The sequence below is a fragment of the Schistosoma mansoni genome, chromosome 4, assembly GCF_000237925.1.
Source record: "Schistosoma mansoni strain Puerto Rico chromosome 4, complete genome".
Taxonomy (NCBI): Eukaryota; Metazoa; Platyhelminthes; class Trematoda; order Strigeidida; family Schistosomatidae; genus Schistosoma; species Schistosoma mansoni.
The window spans coordinates 21,790,215-21,812,771 of NC_031498.1; the positions used below are offsets into that span (position 1 = coordinate 21,790,215).

General features: G+C 39.5%; 1 protein-coding gene across 3 annotated transcripts; it reads right to left on the reverse strand.

Moving 5' to 3' along the window:
* Positions 1-1,187: 1,187 nt before the first annotated feature.
* Smp_179300.1 (putative cellular nucleic acid binding protein) lies at positions 1,188-3,431 on the reverse strand (the record flags this gene model as incomplete). 3 transcript variants are annotated; one of them, XM_018797196.1, is given in 5 exon segments in its annotated part: positions 2,449-2,540; positions 2,579-2,765; positions 2,769-2,775; positions 2,937-3,048; positions 3,182-3,338. In XM_018797196.1, coding segments are annotated over 5 exon segments (555 nt in total).
* Between the last annotated feature and the right edge of the window lie 19,126 nt (positions 3,432-22,557).

The window sequence follows — 22,557 nt, forward strand, 5'->3', positions numbered from 1 at the left end:
TGTCACCGTGTTTTTGCTGACTGAATTCTGACCAGCAACATGGTAAACTTGGCAAAACATGATTATTAGCTGTCAAAGTCAAATTGTAGCGAGGATTGATATTTAAGTCATGAAGCGAGTGTTCACTTGGGCAATGTATCGAGCCGCTTTGCTACTAATACATTGATTTTGAAACGGTAAATACATCAATCTACGGCATGCTGACCAGTTCTTAATTAACTACTTGCCTCAAGTAACAAGAGCTTCGGTAGTACATGAAGCCGTATTGCCGAACATGTTTGGGAAAACCATAATTCGGTGGAGGTGAATTATATGACTATCGCCTAATCCCTCCAAGTTACTGTCATCTCGGAAAAGCTACTTCTTAGGTCAACACGAACAAGGTTCAGTTATATTCCATAAAAAACTGGAGCCTTGAGATAACTCTACAAACAGAAAGCACTAATTATACTATGTATACATTAAGAGGGCGCTGTTCATGCACTAGGACTGAATTCCAAAAAACAATGCAGTATGAATACGGATTTCCGATGACGTACTACACTTGAAAAACTAGAGAACAGAGAGCATTCGGGTCTTGTAACACAAAAATACATGCCTTAAGCAAAGCGATAACCTTTATAAGGAAAGTTAATAAATTACTTGCAGGTCATGTCAAATAACTACTTAGACTCGTCCATTATAAGATTTCGAATACCCGTAAATGAAGGACTGAGGTTACACACATGGAAGTATGAACAATATACACGAGAACCAAAGAGTGATAGGAATATCTCCTATAACGTTAGATTGAAAAAAATTCAACATAGCCTTTGGGTTTGGTTAGAGTCTTCTCTGTTAACTTTAGTGACAGATCAACCACAAAACACATTGTAGATCTTACATTCATCGGGTCCAAAACAACTACTACCCAGCTCAAAATCCCTCATCAAATACGAACTAAACAACATACTCCGATGTGACTTTCATTTGAATACATAAATATTGATATAAGAAGTGCCGAATACATTTGCGCCAAAAAAACCATATTTTATTTGTATAGGAATCATGATACTAGCCTGGGGTCCTAACGAAAGTAGGTCATCTTAGAGGTTCACCACCGGAGCCATCTACCTGAAAATCTGATCAGTAAGACTGTAGCTAAGTCAATAGATGCGGTCCCACGGCTGCAGGTCACCAACGGGTTGTTCACACATTAAGTGTCCTCAGGATACTGGAGTTCGTACATACCGGTGGTTTGAAATCAAGGCTTCACTAGTCATAGCGCCGACAGGCGTGACACTTATCTGACGACCCAATGAAATGAAGGCTTTTAGGTTTGAACTGAATCTCGATACAATCTGCACAGCATTACAATCACGAAAAAGCATGCGTGTTTGCCGTACTGTTAGAATTAATCCTATCACTAGCTGTGTTCCCGCTGGACAGCAGTTTATAACAATGACACACAAGATGCTATACTTCTCGACAATCCAGAGAACTGTTGGGACTCCAACTGCAGTTGCGGACAAAATCACGTTTTGACAAAACCGTAACTCATAAGAGCGAAGCCCGAACCAATCGGTTGTCATGAGATAAGTATTCCATGCTGCAATAGTTGCAACAATGACATGGCCAACGTACGGTTAAGAAAGTTGAGGACTGCTTACGGGGAGATACCTACTGATATGCATACAGTTGGAAAACAAACAATACCCACTTACCATCTGAAGGTTGGTCATCTGTAAACCTGTTGATTTGAAGTCAGACCATTTCGAACCACGCTTCTTTAACCTGTGAGCCTCAGTTGTTTTAACCCTGATGCAATATCTATGACCACCAACTCGGCATGCAAACAAACAGACTGACGAAAACCCGGCGTCAAGAAACTCAAACGAATCCATTCCAAGTAATCCCATACAGCAGATCAACACGCAGTGATAAGCACCAGTCACAATTCGCTTCAGCAGAACGTCTGGTGTTCTGATCGCATGACAGCGACTAGTTCTCGTTCACTAAACAACTTATTCAACCAAGCTTTGCGTCATCCCTATGACATGCATAGTTATACTAACCCTCTGAACCATCGGAACATGTACACTGTTGTAACGTTACTAAACCAGGTTCTGAATGCTCATTCGAGTAATGTGCAGGCCGTCAGAATGACGATTAGGTGGAGTTTCTCAGACATTATAATTCACTTCTACAAACGTACACGCTCCTAAACTGGTTCTTCTTTTGTCATACGTCAACCAAAACAATTTTCAACAAATCTCACATTCGATAATTCCAGACAAAAAATCAAAAGCCTCTGAACAATGTAACGGGAAAAAATTTATCAGGAAGCTTGTATTTCAATTTAATGCATTCGCCTTGTCGTGAGTGCAGGGCGAAAGTGTACCGGGGCACTACGACTTTGAGCATCATCTCACACGGACTTCGTTCACGCCTCCACATTGCATCGACTTGCTATATGGCCATAACCATGGCACTTATAGCACTGGGGACCAGAACCTCCACTTTCCGTACAGTCTCTCGCGAAGTGACCATATTTATTACATCTAAAGCAAAGTTACAGTACATCACATCGATTCAATACCTGTAGCATAGCGTGTCGCTATTATTATTTGGGCAGTTTCGAACGATGTGGCCTGACTCACCACAACTGTAACAACGCCCACCACCACCACCACCGCCTCCACCATTATAGCCACTATCACCTCGCTGTCCGTCATTTGTACAATCTCGTGCAAAGTGTCCCGTCCCACCACAGTTGAAACATTTGTCTACAATATACAAACAAATACTTAGGCATACTCAGTTGCAACATTGGGATCACAAAACAATCTACACTAAGCACACAACTAACAACACTTCTTCTGACACATCAACTACACACGATGCCCAGACGTGCATTCAGATATCACGCAGAACGCATCAAACTCACCTCAAACTCACCGCGACCACCGTAACCACCTCCTCCTCCTCCACCACCACCACCATAGTGTCCACGACCACTGGTACAATCTCGAGCATAATGATCAAGCCCACCGCAGTTGAAACAGCCGTCTGCAAACATAAAAAACTAAGCGTGCGCAACTGATCGTTAAGCTATGAGAAAATTCTAAGTGTCACATGACTAATAACTTTAATTTACCGTCAAAAATGTGTTTACAAAACCCCAAAACATAACTACACTTACCTCGACGACCATCGTTATTGTCACGATCTCTTCCACCACCGCCGCCTCGTCCGCCGCGATAACCTCCGCCTCCACCTCTACCACCACCTCTTGGGGCAGCTTGGCAATCGCGAGCATAATGACCGGGACGTCCACATTTGAAACAGTCGTCCGACATCTTAAGAATACACTAACAGACCTTACACCCTGACTCTCAACGCACTACTGAGACCCAACGGTTCACAGGAAACGAGTCTACCTGCAAGTGAATAAACAAAAAGCAAAATGGTGGTCAACTGCTTCATGATTGATTAACATTTATGAAAATTAAGTTTCTTACTTGAATTTGACCAAATAGAAAAAAAATCATCAGTCTTCAATATATTTAGGTTTCATTTAGCATCTGAAGTGAATGTTCAATGACCATTGTTTCGGTTTGAGTAAATGATTCTGAAAAGCCAGACAATTTGTGCCCATCCTATAATTTTTCTTTCTTTCAGTCAATCCATTTTCATACTACCAGCATCAATGGATAATACCGCTTATAAGTGTTCTGTAATTTTGGTATGCCATCTTACTAATCTCTTACTACGACAAGTCAGTTTACATTGCATACACACCGATACTTTTACACTTATCCATGTGTATTTTTGCACCTCTCTATTTTCAACTCTCGGTTAAACTTGCACTAGGGATCCTCATGTAAGAAGGGGTTTCGGACTACAAGGTTGTTATGCTCTGAATACCTGTGACATTTTCAAGCTCATCAAGTTAATGAGACAGGTTATTATGAGATGGTGGAGAAGTTTTGTAGCTCATGAGGATGATTTTGATGGAGTTTTGTTCTCTGAGTCAGATGGTTTGGTAGTGGAGCTTTTATCGTCCTTCTGAACATCATCAGCACAAACAAGTTTGTGCTGGTTATTATGCCACGATTTCAACCAGCAGTGATGGTGAAGACAACTGTAGATAGGTACATGACGAACTGTTAATGCATGTTTATCCACATTCTGACTGAACTTGTGAAGTGAAGTAAGTTGATGGAGTTTAATTCGACGAGCTTTTCCTAGAGAGTAGTGCATAACACCAGTTAGCATGGGCCAGGAATTTTTCGCTTACTTGATTATACAACCGCAATGTTATAGGTAGGAAACAGCATGCGAATTCATCGGTAGAGTGACTACAGGGTGTCATGCATACTTCGTTAAAACATTCCTCAAAATCAGAGTTTGAACTATAGGTGATTCTTGGTTGTGGAGACTAATGAGCCGTGACCGAGGAAGGTTTGACTACCAGTTTATGTAGACTGTTCCTAATGTTACTGTCGATTGGATCCTGTTCTTTTACGCTTATGGACGTTTAAGACTGGATAAGCTGGTTATTTGTATGTATGAACACTAATGCTCTCAAGATTCTAAGTAGGTAAGGATGTTACTAATTTCTTCCACACTGAAGCCTCAGTCACCCATGACAAATAGTTACATCAACGGGCAATGAAAGGACGAATGCTACAGTGTTTTATATCGAATTCGCAATGGATTATTTTGTTGACGTGAATATTAACATGGTCTCTATAGGTTTTTGTTGTAATTCATTAGCAAAAAACTAGGGAGAAATTTACTATACTAGATGAGATAAGATGAACGCTCAGAAGTCACTGGGTGAAATTATATAAACACGAATTTCAACGAAGGAATCCTTTTTCAAAGAATTAATTATCGAGCCGTACATCTAACAATACAATAGAAAGACTGTATACAGCCAGGCGATCTGGACTTCTCAGTAGACCCAGCTCTTCGCTCCCATACACACCAATAAATGCAGGTCAAGACAACTAGTGTAGTAGTAGCCTCTGCGTCAGTAGGCCTCAATATACACAAAATATATACACAATATATATATATACAATATATACAAAAGGAGTGATTCTCAAATACAACACAGAGAACAATTCAATCACACTTGATGGAGAAACTCCGGAAGTGGTGGGAAGTTCCATGTATCTGGGTAGCATCATCGATGACTGTAGAGGCAAGGATTGGTAAAGCAAGGTCTGCATTCCTACAATCGAAGAACATATGGAACCCGAAACAACTGTCTGAAAGCCAACATCAAAGTGAGAATCTTCAATACGAACGTGAAAACAGTTCTACTGTACGGAGCTGAAACTTCCAGAACTACCACAACCATGACCGAAATGTACATTTATATATGAACAGTTGTCCATTCAGTATATTCAATGTCCTTTAGCCGGATACCATCAGCTACAGCCTACTGTAAAAGTGAACAAACCAGCTTCCATTTGAAGAGGAAATTAGGAAAAGACGTTGGAAGTGGAGAAGCATACATTACGGAGATAATCAAAATGAATCACGAGGCAAGCACTAACTTAGGATCCTGAAGGGAAACGGATAAAAGGAAGACTAAAAGACACATTATTATAACTTTTTTTACTATAATAACCTTCGCAGGGTCATGACTGGACTACTACTTAGTGTGATTGTCCAGTTTTGCTTGCAATAGAATTTCTTGGTTGGAAGGGAGACCACGTAGGGACTACAAATATGAGTCAAAGAGGTACATGACATGGGAAATTTGTATCAGCACTAATGGTTTGTTTTTGAAGACGTCTTCGGTTCTCAACCAATGCATAATATCGATGGTATATTTTTTAGCATTGTGCAATAGGACGCTCTAGAACAGAGAGACAAACCTGAGCTAAGTTAAAAATCAACTATTTCTGTAGCTGAGGCAGTAGCCGGAGACCTCTCTAAACGAAATATACGGGCTGTAAATCAGATTAGAATCAAATACAAAAAACGTAAATTCACAATTGGAGAGTGCGACTGGACTCATAATTATTGATTTATTAAAACGTTTATGACAAACACTACACAGTTCAACATCTTGACGTAAACGAATTGGAAGTCGCCAAACCAGTGATTGCAGTTAAAACATCACTAAACAAGACAGTCAAAAATAGCGAAGAAAGTTATGACGAACCTATCACAATGACTGATTATAATAGTCGGTAACAAAACGAAGTTGAGTCAGTTATTATCTTCTGTGGCTATAAGTGAAGTTTTTGAAATGTGAAGAACGATTGAAAAGGTATATGAATATTGTTATGGAGGTGCTTTTAAAATGTATCGAGTTTATCGTTATTGTCCTCCACAAACAGCTTATTCGTACATAAGTGTTGTGAAAAAATCACCTCGGGTTTCTTCGGGAATGTCATTATACACATGTTTCAATAATGTTTGCATAATATTTGTCACCTTTAATCAGGTTCTGTAGAATTAAGAAGAATATCGAGTTGACTGAAGAAAGAAATCAAGGAAAAATGAAGGAGTGAAGTGCAAAACATGTAAATAATTTAATAGGCGTACAAGAGAAAGCAATAAGAATAAACGGCGATATATGTCCAACCAAATGGAACAAAAAATAAATTAGTAAGAGAGTAAATCGCCGATTCATTAAGATTCGACGGCAGAATAAGAGTTTGTGCAGTATTAGTTTGGAATGATATCATGAAAGCTTAAGTTATTTACAGAGAATGACCGCTGAACACCAACTTGCATGGGTCATATACACGGTGAAAATAAAAGGTATCTGCAAAGTTAACACATTTAAGTACAACACAAGATAATGTGATCTTAGTCATAAACACTGGATGTTTAGGAGCACAAGTTACGTAGAAAGGAAAAAGAGAGGAGGGAACAAATGAAGAAACAAATATCTGATGTGCCTGGAAATCGATAATGGTAACAATAACAATAATAATAAATATGAACATAGGCGAACTTTGAATGTTTAAATGAAAGGAAAACAAAGTTTTAAAGGCTCAACTTTGCTTTATAAACAATTAGATGGATAGTGGGCCTTGTTCGTATAAATCATTTTTAATCATACTGACATTTAATTGGTGACACGGACCACTTTGAGAAAGGTCATCAAGGAGACTTTTCAGTAGGGTTATAGTTTCACTGCAACAGAGGTTTACTGGGAATCTGTTCCACATGGTTGAATAGCTAATGAAGAAGAGATTCTGGCATAGGTTTGTGTAGGTTCTCAGGATCGGTGGGACATCCTCTTTATTGCGTGTGTTGTAGGATGATATGATAGAATACGAAGGGGTAGATGCCGAAGGGCAAGAAATACCATTTATAAGCCGGTAGATGAAGACAAGGTTTGATCTAATGCGTCTGATCCCAGAGAGGTTCTAACTTGAGTTCTTGACATCTTTGGTGATAATCCTTGTTGTCATAATACCCCAAAACTGCTTTATTGAATCTTCTTTGAACACCTTCAATGCTCCTCAAATCATAATACTCGAAATCCCATATTCAAGGGTGGGTACGGTGCATTTTTATGTAATAATAACCTCACTTCGATGCCACTGAAATTTATATTCATGAATCCAATGAGCTTTCTTTATTTGGATACTTCAGATGCAATGTGCTCAGAAAAGTTCAAACTGTTGCTATGCCTCAAACCCAAGTCAGGAACAGTGTCGAGAGGTTGCAGTATATTTGTGTAGGGTCAAATTTTGGTTAAGGCTGTGGACAATGTAAATAAATTCACCTTTGTCAAAATTCAGAGACAGACTCTACAGCATATTCCATTTCTTATTGTTTACGGCTTCTTTGATTGCTGTTGAAAAACAACGTTCTTTGATAGGAGGCCAGAATGTATAAACCACAGAGACCTAAACACAAGGGAAGAGGCGCGAAATATGGAAGAAACGCTTTGCTCCAAGGTTCCTTTATGTACAGCAAATCTAGGGTGCTTATAGCATTTTTGATGACCTTGGACTTCCCGATAGTTTCGGAACGCTACTAAGAACAGTAGCAGTACAGGTGATCATCCAATCAGGAACGCGACATGTGATTGTTCACTTTCTAGATGTTTCTGATCAAACTTCTATTGAGAACTGATCGGATAAAATATTTCTCAGTTTTTCTCAGACCTTTTCGGCTTTTCGGAGAAACTTTATGCATCTCCGCGACACTTGGGCTTCGAGTAGCTCTTTTTGCTCTTTTTTTAGAGTCTCACTCACACTTACGGGGCTTCTGACGCCTGGAACAAACTTGACGTACGCGTTTTCTCAAGGTCGTAGTTCACACTAAGTGCTCTACAAACCTACTTTATAAAAATTCTAGACCTAAAAAGTTGTATTGCACAAATACTTAGCACGACCAGAATTCTAACACAATTTTAGTTTTAGTTTTCTTAATTTTGTTATTATTAGCTTTACCCAACATTATATTTTTGGTAAATTTAGAATTCTCGGCACAAAGTATTTTAACAGTTTTCCGTTTCTTATTTCTTGACCGACCCCAGCAATAAATAATGAGTGATCACCAACTAGGTGTTAGCAGTTGAGGAATCCATATCTGAATAATATACGTTCTTTTCGGCATATATTGCCAGTAACCACAATGTCTCTGACGGTGCTCTTCCCTAACCTGTTCAGCGAAAAGTCGCGAACTTTTCAAAAAGTCACCTGAATAGGTTTAGCCATAAATGTGTAGTCACAGAATCTAGAAAGTTGAGTACACACCTAATATGTGACACAAAAAACTCATTAAATGTTGTTACTCATTGCAGAATTTAAGCATAAACAACCATTAAGCATATGACCTTCATCAAGCGGACATGTTAAATGACTAAAATTAACCATACTTACACAAAAGTCTGCGTCTCATTGCACGTAATATGATAAGATTATAAAAAACAACGTAAAAGATATTTAGTCATTTATAAGTCAGGTTCAAATCTATTTTACGGTAAAATATTGGCTTTTAGGTTCAACATTAGCCCTATCCCTTCAAATAATTCGAACCCAGGAGTACAACCAGGTCTGTTGTGATATAGTAACAATGGTGGATGTGTCGCTCAATTTGGTGGATTGGTTGAAGTTAGACATTAACACCGTTGGATGCCAGCTCAGTGGTCTAGTGGTTAAGCGCTGAAAATCAACTGGAATAGACTAGGTAACCAGGCTAGTTTGATGAGACCTCTGGAAAGCAACAGTAAGTTTTTCTATAGGTTATGAAGTAAAGAGATGTGACGCCAAATATTTTATATCGGGATTCTCCAATCGTACAAATACCGTTACGAGTTACCAATACAAAGGCCATAGGATTCCGACTTGCATGCCATAAAATGTGTGTATTTATGTCCGTTGATAGCTTCAAAATATCCGGCGATGTTCTATATCTCATTGAATTTGAAACAGAAAGTAATCAAGATACTGAGGCTTCTAGACAACTGTGAGCCAAAGGGTCTAGATAAGATCCTGTCCAGCGCCTCGAAGGATTTGGAAGGTCTATTTCGAACCTCTCTCTACTCTGTTGAGGTCCTCATTCCTCGTGATTGACCTGATGGAAACTACAGAAAAGATGAAAAGACACAGATGTACGCGCGTAGATACTGCCCGCATACTGAGAACTGTGAGTTTCAATTTAGTTCATCCCTTCCTATGGGCATTCAAAATTTTGTGTTGGCTGACTCAGACTATCTTAAGACGGGGAGTAGAATGATTCAGTTCGAAACGCCGTCAAAGTTCTTCGTTAAGCTTGTTCCTGTATACTTTATAACTACCCATCGACATTTACATTGTTTATCATTATTACACAGATAACATTTGCCGATTTGATATTCCATCTGATTATTCATATGTCGATCACAATAAGTTTATTGTTGTTACACTGTTCTTGATCATGAGTATTTCAGTGAATGGTAGATTATATTGAGTTCTTCAAGCTCCAGTGGTCAAAACTCAGCCAAACAACAGACAGGACAGCGTGATAGAGAGTCATAAGGTGGAAGACACCAATTTCAATCTACTGCTTGTAACATTGAATTATCTCCTTCTTGGAGTAGCTGAACAATATCTGTAAAACATACAATTTTAAGGAGCATAGGTTGTTTGAATTTATTCGGGAACTTCGGCAAAGGCTGCAATAATATATCATAGAATTTATACGATCCTTTAGAGTCTGACCCGAGTTGTACTGCTGCCTAGTATCAAGTGGCGTACGACACAGTTACACCCTTAAAACTCCTTTCATGTTTACTAACGATCTGCCAAGTAAACTTCATCTGCACGTTATTTCATATAAGGAATTAAGATTTGGAGGAGGATACAAGGTTTCATAGATATTTAAGTCATTTAAGAACACTTAAGCAGTATATATATCCAGAAACCGGCCTACTCCTATAACAGTGAATATAAAATGTTAGAGGCCATTAGTAGTTGTATCTGGGTCTCCAGACTCTGGCGACATTTTCCAGATTCTGTGACCTTAACTAAAGGATTGTCAAGACTAAGTGATTTCTTTAACTCATGGAAATTCATCGATTATGACTGTAAACCTAATAAGATATTGTTTTTTCGCAATTGCAGAAGTTATGGTGGTAACCAAATTCGCAAACTAAATAGTTCTATCAATCTATGACTCTGACGCTAACCTCGTTAGTTTTACTAGACACACCCTGTCTGAAGGTGCTCAATCAAGCATCCGCATCAGATCACCATTGGGCACGCCGTGCTACACATCGTTCGCAAAGACTAGTCAGCTTAGCTTACATACTTTACGATAAATTGAATACCTCCCATCTTCAGAAGAAACGCAATCAAAACCTTCAATATGAGTTTTACAGAGTCCATAACCGAAAGGGCAACTGTAGCGACCGGATTATCCACGTCATTAATAGGAAGTAAATACAGTGCAATTAACTATTTCCAAATGTTAAATCAGAACTACTGAATGAATAATGTCGAAAGAATACATTTAGTCAGCAGTTCAAGCAAATTTATCCATTAGCACAACAGAATTAGCACGATGCCAATTACAACCCTTTGTGATGCAATTGCAAGAATAAATGCCAACCGTACTTTCGTTACATCTCCTCACTAACTCAGAGACCCGATCACGAACTGCAAATGCCATACACAATGTTAACCGCAAACAAGGATAAAATGGGAAGTTGCCGGCGTCAGGTTACGAGATGCTGGCATGAACAAACAAGATCAGTAGTATGAACACTGCTCCAGTATCAAAATTATATCACAGGAACGGATCTAGGTATTATTTTGTGCAATATGCTTACTGTCTTTTCCTGACAAAACTCGGGATCTACTAAGTAATAGGCTATCATGGGGTATCATTACATAATTTAAAGTAGCCCAAGTATTGTATTATGTGGGATTATCGTGCGCCGGATGTTACCAAGAGAATAATAAGAATCCTCCAGACATTGATAAAATGAAAGCTAAATCAAGAAGGAAGCAGCGGCAACTGATCGATAAACACTTGTAACTTCAGAGCATTTGGTTTCGTTCTCAACACTCGCAAAATGAAAATCTACTTGTACATTGTTTGAGAGTAAGACAAAGTGGAATTATGATAGTGCAAAGTGGTATGGTTTAAAGATGCTTCAACAAATTACATCAACGTTTTTAACGGTGTCATTGGTTAGCAGCTTAACGTATGAACAGTGCGAGTATTTGATATTAGTACTATCTATGATTTAAACTTGAAGCTCAGTTAACCTTCATGATGATATGCTCTCCATATGCATTGATTTACAATTGCATATGCAATAGTAGCCTAACTGAAAGAACAGAAGTATAAACACCTAGAGGAAGAATTCCTACCATTGTTCCAGTTAGTTTGTTAATTTCAATACGATTTATTCCGTTACGGGGACATTTTCTCAAACTCGTTATTGCTTAACCATGATAGGATCTAGTAATAAAACCAATACATGTAGACTGTTATCATGAACTCCTTAAGTACACGAAGGTACTGATAATCATAGAAATTTCGGGCAAATAGCCGGTGGTAATTCGTTGAGCATGAGTACACACGCAGGAAATATGCTCTATGATCAAGGTTTCGATGTCGGAGTAAACCTGTGGAGGACTAGCGAGAGTGATCTGTGTCGATGATTGGGGGCCTACTCCAGTTGGATGGGAATGACTTGACTAATAATCCCACGTTTAAGTTACGCCTCGTAGATAATACGTAGTATATTCGAAAAATATGGGTGACAAAATCGTTACGGCCCATTAACTCTTTACAAGATGATAAACAATGAGTTCTGTTCATATAATCATTAGAGAGAGCATGGATTATAATCAAAGAGAGTACATCTCTATCCATCATCTATTATAATGGCATGCACTTTTGCCAGTGCCGGTCTAATGTCTTTGGCTTTTTGAAGATTTAGTTGGCTTATTACACAGATAATTTACACTAATGAGCGTGTCTCTAGATTTCCAGTTAGACCGACAAGGTCGTAATCTGTTTACTAAATAAGCAACTGGTAGAAAAACCTGCTGGAATCATATGTGTTAGATGAAGGTGACCATAAGAAAGCGAAACTATCTGATGACAATTATCAGTCAGTCTATCGATTGAGTTTGTGTTAGCAGTTTCATCAATTTTATCGATCATATTACGTAAATGAATGAAGTTTAAAAAATCTTTGTGAATCAGTTTACACAATTTCGATGAGTCGTTGGTGCGTCAAAAACAGCCGGTGTTGCTTCAAATGTTTTGAATCGTTTACGTCTTTGCATTTGCCCACATAATCAGTATGCCAAATCGTCATTTTATGGTGGGTTTTGTGGTCCCATTTACAATCGTGACGCAAAAATTACTAATCACTAATTTTTGAGCTTGACATTTAGAGCTGTACAAATTATTTTGAGTAAAATACACAAATTACGACATCGAAGTTGGGTAATTACACTGGTTCGGATGTATGCTACTATGTCACAGCAAAATAACACCCTTGTTATACTTACTTACTTACTTTCGCCTGTTACTCCCAATGGAGCATAGGCCGCCGACCAGCATTCTCCAACCCACTCTGTCCTGGGCCTTCTTTTCTAGTTCTATCCAGTTCTTGTTCATTCTTCTCATGTCTGTCTCTAATTCTCGGCGTAATGTGTTCTTTGGTCTTCCTCTTCTCCTTTGACCTTCAGGATTCCATGTGAGGGCTTGTCTTGTGACACAATTAGATGATTTCCTCAAAGTGTGCCCAATCCACTTCCAGCGCTTCTTCTTGATTTCTTCCTCCGCTGAAATCTGGTTTGTTCTCTCCCACAGTAGCTTGTTGCTGATAGTGTCTGGCCATCGGATCCGAAGTATCTTGCGTAGACAGCTGTTAATAAACACTTGTATCTTCTGGATAATGGCTCTCGTAGTTCTCCACGTCTCCTCCCCATACAGTAGAACTGTCTTCACATTTGTATTGAAAATTCTAACCTTAGTGTTGGTTGAGAGTTGTTTTGAGCTCCAGATGTTCCTCAGTCGTAGATATGCTGCCCTTGCTTTGCCGATCCGCGCCCTCACATCTGCATCTGATCCACCGTGTTCATCAATGATGCTGCCCATATATGTAAATGTTTCCACATCCTCCAAAGCTTCTCCGTCAAGTGTAATTTGATTGGTGCATATTGTATTGTATCGGAGAGTCTTGCTTTTCTCTTTGTTTATATTGAGACCTACTGCTGCTGAGGCTGTTGCGACACTGGTCGTTTTCTCCTGCATTTGTTGTTGCGTTTGTGATAGAAGAGCCAGATCATCCACGAAGTCTAAATCGTGAAGCTGCATCCTGCCTGTCCACTGTATCCCGTGCTTTCCTCCAGATGTTGACGTCTTCATGATCCAGTCGATCACCAGGAGAAAGAGAAACGGTGAGAGTAAGCAACCTTGCCTAACACCGGTCTTTACCTCGAATGAGTCGGTGAGTTGTCCTCCGTGGACGATTTGGCAGTTAAGTCCATCCTCGGAGTCCCGTATGATATTGACTATCTTCTCAGGCACGCCATAGTGTCGAAGAAGCCTCCATAGTGTCGTCCTGTCCACGCTATCAAATGCCTTCTCGTAGTCAATGAAGTTGATGTAGAGTGATGAATTCCATTCGATTGATTGTTCCACAATGATACGTAGAGTTGCGATTTGATCTGTGCACGATCTATCCTTACGAAATCCAGCTTGTTGATCTCGAAGTTGGGCGTCCACGGAATCCTTCATCCTGTTTAACAATACCCTATTGAAGACTTTTCCTGGTATTGAGAGGAGAGTGATGCCCCTGTAGTTATCGCACTTGCTGAGATCGCCTTTCTTTGGTATCTTGATCAGAAGTCCTTCTCTCCAGTCTGTTGGTACTTGTTATTCATCCCAAATCTTACTGAAGAGGATGGTTAGTATTTTTGCAGTTGCTGCTACATCTGTTTTCAGTGCCTCTGTCGGAATGTTGTCTGGTCCCGCTGCTTTGCCGCTCTTGATTTGTCTAATGGCCATGCTGATCTCTTCAATTGTTGGTGGGCCAACATCGATTGGGAGGTCCGTGGGTGCTGCTTCGATGTCGGGTGGGTTCAGTGGAGCTGGTCGATTCAAAAGTTCTTTGAATTGTTCTACCCACCTGTTTCGTTGTTCTTCAATGTTGGTGATTACTTTGCCTTCCTTGCTTTTCACTGGTCCTTCTGGTTTACGGTAATTTCCAGCACGTTTCTTGGTTGTGTCATAAAGTTGTCTCATGTTTCCCTCCCTTGCAGCCTTTTCCACTGTCATCGCTAAATCTTCCACATATTTACGTTTGTCGGTTCTGATGCTCCTCTTCACTTGCTTGTTTGCCTCTGTGTATTCAGCTTGTGCCTTGGCTTTTTCCACTCTTGTTCGGCTGATATTGATTGCTGCCTTCTTGTTCCTCCTTTCTTCAATCTTATCCAGTGTACTGACAGTGATCCATTCCTTGTGATGGTGCTTCTCTTGGCCTAGAACCTCCTGACATGTTGAAACGGGTGCCTCCTTGATACCTTTCCAGTTGCTCTCCACGGTAGTTCCTTCTCCATTGAGTAGGTCATGAAAGACCTCGATCCTGTTGCTAAGGGCTATGTTGAATTTGTTGAGTTTGTCTGCATCTTGAAGAAAGGCCGTATTAAACTTTTGTGATGTAGTCCGCGCCGTTGTCCAGTGCTTCTTAAGTTTTAGTTTCATCTTGGCGACCAGCAAATGGTGATCGGATGCTATATCAGCTCCTCTCCTGGTTCTCACATCCTCCATCGTCCTCCTGAACTTTTTGTTGATGCAGATATGGTCGATTTGATTCTGTGTAGTGTGATCCGGTGAAATCCAAGTGGCTTTGTGTATGTTTTTGTGTGGGAATATGGTGCTACCTATGACCAGTTTATTGAAGGCACATAGGTTTGCAAATCTCTCACCATTTTTGTTCCTTTCTCTCAGTCCATGTCGTCCCATGACGTCTTCGTATCCAGTGTTGTCCTTTCCGACCTCGGCATTGAAATCTCCCATCAGAATGGTCAGGTCCTTGGTTGGACACTTCTCGAAGATTGACTGCAGCCTACCGTAGAATTGGTCTTTAGCGTCTTCATCGTAGTCGTTGGTCGGCGCATAACATTGGATGGCGTTCATTGTAATGCCCTCTCTCTTTGTTTTGACGGAGGCTTTGATGATCCTTGGTCCATGAGATTCCCATCCAATAAGTGCATTTTGTGCTTTTCTGGACAGCATCAATGCAACTCCTTGTGTATGTGGGGCATTTTCTTCTTCATGACCGGAGTATAACAGAAGTTCCCCTGAAGCTAGTCGTTGTTGTCCAACCTGCGTCCAATGTGTTTCACTGATTCCAAGCACTTCCAGGTTGTATTTCCTCATTTTCACAGCAATTTGGAAGACTCTTCCGGTCTCCCACATTGTCCGGACATTCCATGTACCTATAAAAATTGTCGCTCTGGTTGTAAGAAGGTGCATCGGCCTCATGACTTCCGAAGGAACTCGGCTTTCATCATGAGACGTCATAGTTATTCCTTCTATTCCCAGGGCAGAGTTTGAATGGTTTGAATGATTTTTTCTGGTTAGCGTTTTTTTAGCGAGTTGGTTTTCTACGGGATGGGGTCGCTAACCCCATGCCCAACCCTCCTCCTTTACCCGGGCTTGGGACCGGCAGTAGCCCCCGGAGGAGCTACAGGCGTTGTTATACATCCTGACATTTTTGTTGAACTTTCGTTTGAGTATTATTAGTTTAACAGTCGGATGAGTAAATACAGATACATATATATATAAACTATGGAAGGGATGGTAGAAATTTTCTGTGAGCTGTTTAGATACTTGCCAACCTGCATTAGGTGAAAATAAACCGAAAACGAAATTACCATGACATACAGTAATGAAGTCGAATCATGGGCTACTATGTGGGAAAACAGGGGATGCAAACCGGATAGTAAACATCATTAAAAATGGTAAGCACCAATGTGACAAAATTTTAAAAGCTGCAAACAACGTAGCCACTCAGTAGAAGGCTAGTGCAGAAGGTTTATTATTTAAGGTTAATTAACATATTACACACGGTGATACGATGGAGAGTCCATTTTAGAACCATACTGAGATTTTTTATCCACATACAATACGTTTTCCATAGTATATGGCCTAATGAGGAGTAAATATACACGATTTCTATTGAAACTGAACGGGAATGATATAATATAAGAACAATCTAAATTAACTACGACATGTTACTAGACATAACAAACATGGCACAATATCATCTAATGAAATTATGAGACATGCCTAAGTTACTTCAGCAGACATGTAACGAACATTTTGAAGTACTCATTTATGTAATACGATTTAAATACAATAGAATACGAATGAAATACGGTGTGTCACGGAGAATTTTCTTGCTTTCGCAGAACGTTGTAGATAGATTCGGTGACAATAAAAGAATACGTTGAAAATCCGTCTAGAGGAATGCGCTGGACAGTGTTGTTACTCATTTTTTTCTCTTTCTCGTATTTTGACTGTTACTCAGGTCTCTTGTGACCACGTGTTCTGTTCTTTAATCTTCTTTATCTTGACCCTTATTATTTGGCTTCACTTTAAGATTTACTTTTACTTTTTTATTTTACCGTTGTATGTTGCCGGCTCATTGATAATAGAGTCTTGTTTGACTAAACTCAAGGTTACAGTGTGGTTCGGTTAGGGAGTGTTGACCTTTGACTGCCTGCTGCGTACGACTGTTCCAGTGATCGAAAATTAATATTGGATCTCATATTGTTATGAATTCTCTTATTGATTTTCGGGTAACGAACCCTTATTTGTTAACTATTCATTTCGCTGTTGCACACGATCTGGAGTTGGTGGAATATGGTATCAGAAATGTACTGCCAGAAGAGGTTTGAAGAGTACGTATTACTAAAGCAATAATACTAGCTAAGTGGGTTGTAGGCGGGACCGAACCAACAGGGATCCTGAAGGTAGTACTTAAAAGTTACGTGGAAAGAGACTTTACACTAAGTAACTAATACAAAATTTGTAATTTGAATGTTCATATCCGACTAGATTAGTCTCTTGAAAATAGAATCAAGTGGGAGAATGCTCTCACTGAGTTGAAGACTTGAAAGCAAAATAGTGAGATAAATCTTAAGATCCGGAGTTTCAGGTAGTTAGGCGCTTGATAAAGTTTCTCATTTAGGTCTCGCGCAGAAGTTCTCGAGCTTTAAAAGAACAGGTGTTGTGCGGGAATGGATAAGAGATTTCCTCTGAGGCCGAAGACAGTGAGTGAGGTTAGATAGGAGATTATCTGAATGGAAGTCAGTCGAACTTATGCATCCCAAGATACGATCTTGGGTTTCTTGTTTTTCCTCCTATTCGTCAGTGAATTACCAGGACCGCCTAAGTCGTCGACATTAATGTTTGCAGATGATGTAAAAATATGGCGAATTTGTTGAGAGGTCCCAAAGCTGGGAGTTAGGAATCATTCTAAGAATAGCATGCTGATTAACACCGAACACGGCAGTAGTTGCCAGTATACTGTCAACGGTACATCTCTTCCATGCATTCAGGAACACAAAGACTTAGGGGTAACAGTAAGTCACAAAGGTTGACGAGCATTACAGTCACTTCGGTGAGCATTCAAATGCTGTGACGAGATGTTTCGGAATTTGTATCCCACTTATGCAAAACCACCCCTAAAGTACTGTGTCCAAGCAGCTGGTCCATGCCTTGTTAAGCATACCAGTAAAATCAAGCGTGTTCAGAGTTTAGGAACAAAGTTAGTGAAATTCTTTCCAAACTCCCTTATGATAAGCGCTTAAAACGCCTAACACCTATTCCCTTATCGTATTTTAGAAAATGAGTTGACTTTATATTGGCATTCCGTATATTTAATGATGGTTTGGGTGTTGTTCAACCTTATTTTTTGCTCCCTGAATAACTAGTCATCTCCGAGGCCATGGCAAGAAGGATCAAAAACCTCGATCTCATAAACTCAGCGGGTTTCCGGATTTTCATCGAGTAGTTAATAACTGGGACACTTTACCCAAATAAGTGGTATCAGCCCTATCAGTGAACATTTTCAAGGAGAAGCTGACCCTCTATTAGAAAACAAGCACCGAGGATTAACATAGGTCTACCAACCTATTACTTTTATTACTGAAGAATGATTGAGGCCACTGCCACTTTAATTCTCCATAGTAGCTTGCTCCTATACTAGTGGATCTTATAGGGCTTGTGTTTAGCTGCTCTCAGATATCCTCAATTTACCGAGTTTCTTAGCATCTTAAAATAAGTCTATATTAAACCTGACTGATAAACTGGCCAAATCATATTCATGTCCTGTTTCAGCATGACCACCATCAAGCGGTGATCTGAAGCTTTGTCAGCCACTGGCTTCACTCTTACGTTTTTGTAAGGACGGGCCGTCGGTGGACTCTAGGAAGCCCTAAGAAGCCCAGGAAGAGCCACAGACATTCCATCTAATCACGGCTAGGGGAATGTTCTAGAATGTCGACGTGTGGCTTCCCCATTGGATGGATTAGCATGACCCCTATGTGCCTATTGGTTGACCGAAATGATGATTTACATTCAGCCAAAAAACTATAAATACACGAGATTTCTGTACTATATTTTGACACTGATTTGGGGAATAAACTTCCTACTTACCAGTCTTTGTCTTCTCTCTTTTGCGACGTTTTGCGGGGTTTATCGTTCAAGTAGTCAAGTAGTTCGCGGCATATTAAGAATCAAGGCTCTAGATATAACAGTTTGCCATGGATCTTCTGAAATTTTTAGAGCATATGTAATCAAACTGATCCGGTTATACCCATATAGCTGTGTACGTTTTTGTGGTGGGAAAGGCTTCCTACTATAGATCCACTAGCCTTTCATCCTTTTAATATATTTATCCCAGTCCACAACGCTTCACGATTTTTTTCCCGTCCTATGTTGTCCATCTAGACTTCGGCCTTTTATTTCCTATCGGGATGATCAGGTCATTTTCTGGAAATTTCTCCAGGATGAAGCACAGCATCTCATTAAATTTGTTTTTATCATCTTCGCCGCTGTTATTGATGGATGCATAATGCTGGGTGGAATTCATTGTAATCCTTCGATTCTCCGTTTGGAAGGACGTTTTGATAAAATTAAGGTTGTGCGTCTTCCATTTCACAGGTGAATTTCATGCTTATTCGGACAAAATCAGCGCAAACATTTGTGGATGTGTGGCGTCTTTGCCCCATGACCGGGATACAACAAGTTATCTTGAAGTCAGCCTTTTCTGTCCAAACTGAATCTAATGTGTGTCACTTATTTCAAGACCCGCCAGTTTGTATGTTTTCATTTGCGTTGTAATTCTAATGAGCCTCCTGGTCTCCACATTTTGTAGGCACTCCATGTACCCATATTGAGCGTTTCTCTGGTTGTCAAAAGAAGCGCTGACTTCACAGCTTCCAAAGAACCTCATTTATGACCACGAAATATCCCAACATTTTTACATAAGTATTCGTCAACTACCTATTAGGTTTGAATAGTTCAACTGATTTCCCCTGGTTGAAATTTTTAGCTAAGTTCTTATTCGTGCGATGATGTTGTGAATATTACGTTCAATTTTTTACCTGAGCTTGAAGTCTGAAATAACCCTGTAGGGGTCTCAGGAAGACTTGTAAACTAAACAAAAGGCTCAATTATAAAAGTACTGGTTCCTTAATATTTGAAATCACGTGCTGACTGGGAAGAAGTCCTTAGGGCATACCGTGGGCTGGTATATTGAAAATCGTTTCTGAAAGGTTTGACAGTAGTATTTTTCTACCAATTTCTGGTTTAATCGACTCCAGACTAAGTAAGAAAACACTGAAGATACGACTAGTATTCTGATTTTACAACCTGCTAAAAGTAGCACCTTCTATATACGAAGCTTTCCTCCGACCAATGGAAATCAGAAGTCAGACGAGAAGAGGTAGGAAAGATATATTTGATACGTTGTTGATATATCGAGAAGCGTTTGTTCTAAGCTGGCTAGTGAACGTAGGAGCTGTGTCCCACGCTGGTTCGAAACGTGATCTGGTACGGATGCATGACCGAAAGCCTTCAGTTAAACAAGTCCACTTAAACAACGTGGTCAGCATCCAATGTCGAACACTTAATGAGCTATTGATTTTGGGGAATGATTTACAGCTACAACACTACGTTTTTCTCCCTTACTTTAAAACGATAAGATAAATCCGGAGAATATTCAAAGACGATAAATGAAACCAACTCAATGACTCCAATTCCGGTTCCATTAGGAAGACTTCAGAGAATTTCATCTTCAGCCTTTAGAATTTAAACTGCTGAGGCGGTCATTATTGACCTACCGCTCATACCTGGAAGCAACAGGGATTCTATACTACCAGACACAAGCTTACGTTGAACAAAGGCTTCCTCAAATTTATTCACAACCGTTTAAAGTTTGAAGTTATGTCTGTGTGAAGCCATCTCAGGATTGGATTGTACAAAACAAGTTCAAAAAACCCGCCACAGGCGCCAATAACACAGTTGATTTCCTCTTGGTTGACGATAAGTTAACATTCAAGATAATAAAGGTAATCCTACTGCTAGAATATACCTGTTTAAAATATTTGTTCATTATCTACATTATAAAACTGGAGGAAGGTTATATTGTACTCACTTATGGCAAATTTGTTTGAAACCAGACGTCGGTTTGACAGCTTTAAATACTTCGATCCATGATCTATGTATTACCAACCACAGGCTTCTTTTAGAAATATACAGGGCTTTGGCGTTGAAACAAGTCAGATTGGTCTGCTCTATTCCCTTTGAACAGTTTGACTGTAAATGTTAAAGCAGTACCAGTTATAACGGACAATGCTACATAATATAGCATTGTTCACTCATTTCTTTGATATCTCATACGTGTTAGAACGTTTTAGAGACTAAAGGAATGTCATCAGAATTTATTTAGTACCATCTGTATTTACCGACGAACTGTTAGCAGAAACAATACATGTCATATTCTATGCGACTGCCTGCCCAATCTCCCGGTTCTGGGGAAATGCGACAAAAACTCTGAAATCTTCACTGGTGTAGGGTTTTCCCTCAAAATTTCAAATTGTATTGGTGGAATTTTGGGTTTTCTACAAGATTTCTCCAAACTTGGGGGGGGAACTACGAGTTCTTATATGACTTTAGGGAGAAACCTAAAATTTCCCCGAAGTCCGGAGATTGGACTGACATCGCAATATCTAGCGATAAACTGACTAAACTTCAGATCATGTTTATTGACTTTATGTAGTAAACGTTGTTTTAGAAATTACTTCAAACATTTTTTTACTGTGTTTAATGTCAGCAACCGGGGTGATTGTTTGACATTGAAAAGATAATACATCATTATATTGTGTGTAAGACGTAAGTTCCTTCACCACCTTAGTATTGATTCCTAAGGTCCTTTTAGTCTGAAAATGTCAAGACCAGCTGGTCGCTTGTAGAGTTTTAATGGTAGTGACTAAGTTTCTACTAGTGTTTCCAAAACAAACTGGAGATTCTACCAGGTGAAAATCCCTTTCAAGAATCTGTAAGCACTTTGTCAGTTCTTAAGTACTCATTTTACGTTGTCATCTTTAAAGTAAATTAGATAAAGCCCTTCCATCCTAAATTAATTTTTATGTGGAACGGATGATTAACTGAAGATTTAATCGTAGTACAAACATGTGCCTTAGAGAGAGGTATAGTTCTCAGTAGTCGTTGGTGGTGCTGTAGTTTAATTACATTGGTAGTTTACAATCAGACAGTTTATCGTCATACTCAAGATCGATACTTGTTCGAAATAAATGGTTGCTCGCCGGGCGAAAACCCTGCTGTTAAAACGATCCCATTTTATAATCCTTCTGAACTCCAGATCTTCATGAAAACAGCGGGATGTATTTTAAACCTGATTTCGTCGAAAAATAAACTTTATCGTTTTAAACTCGGTCCTGTCATTTGCCCGAATGTCTTAATTTAGTAAATAATGTGGCCAACAACCAAGCACATACTCATTTACTTCAATGTACCCCTTCTGTGTCATTTTTAGTCAGTCATAAA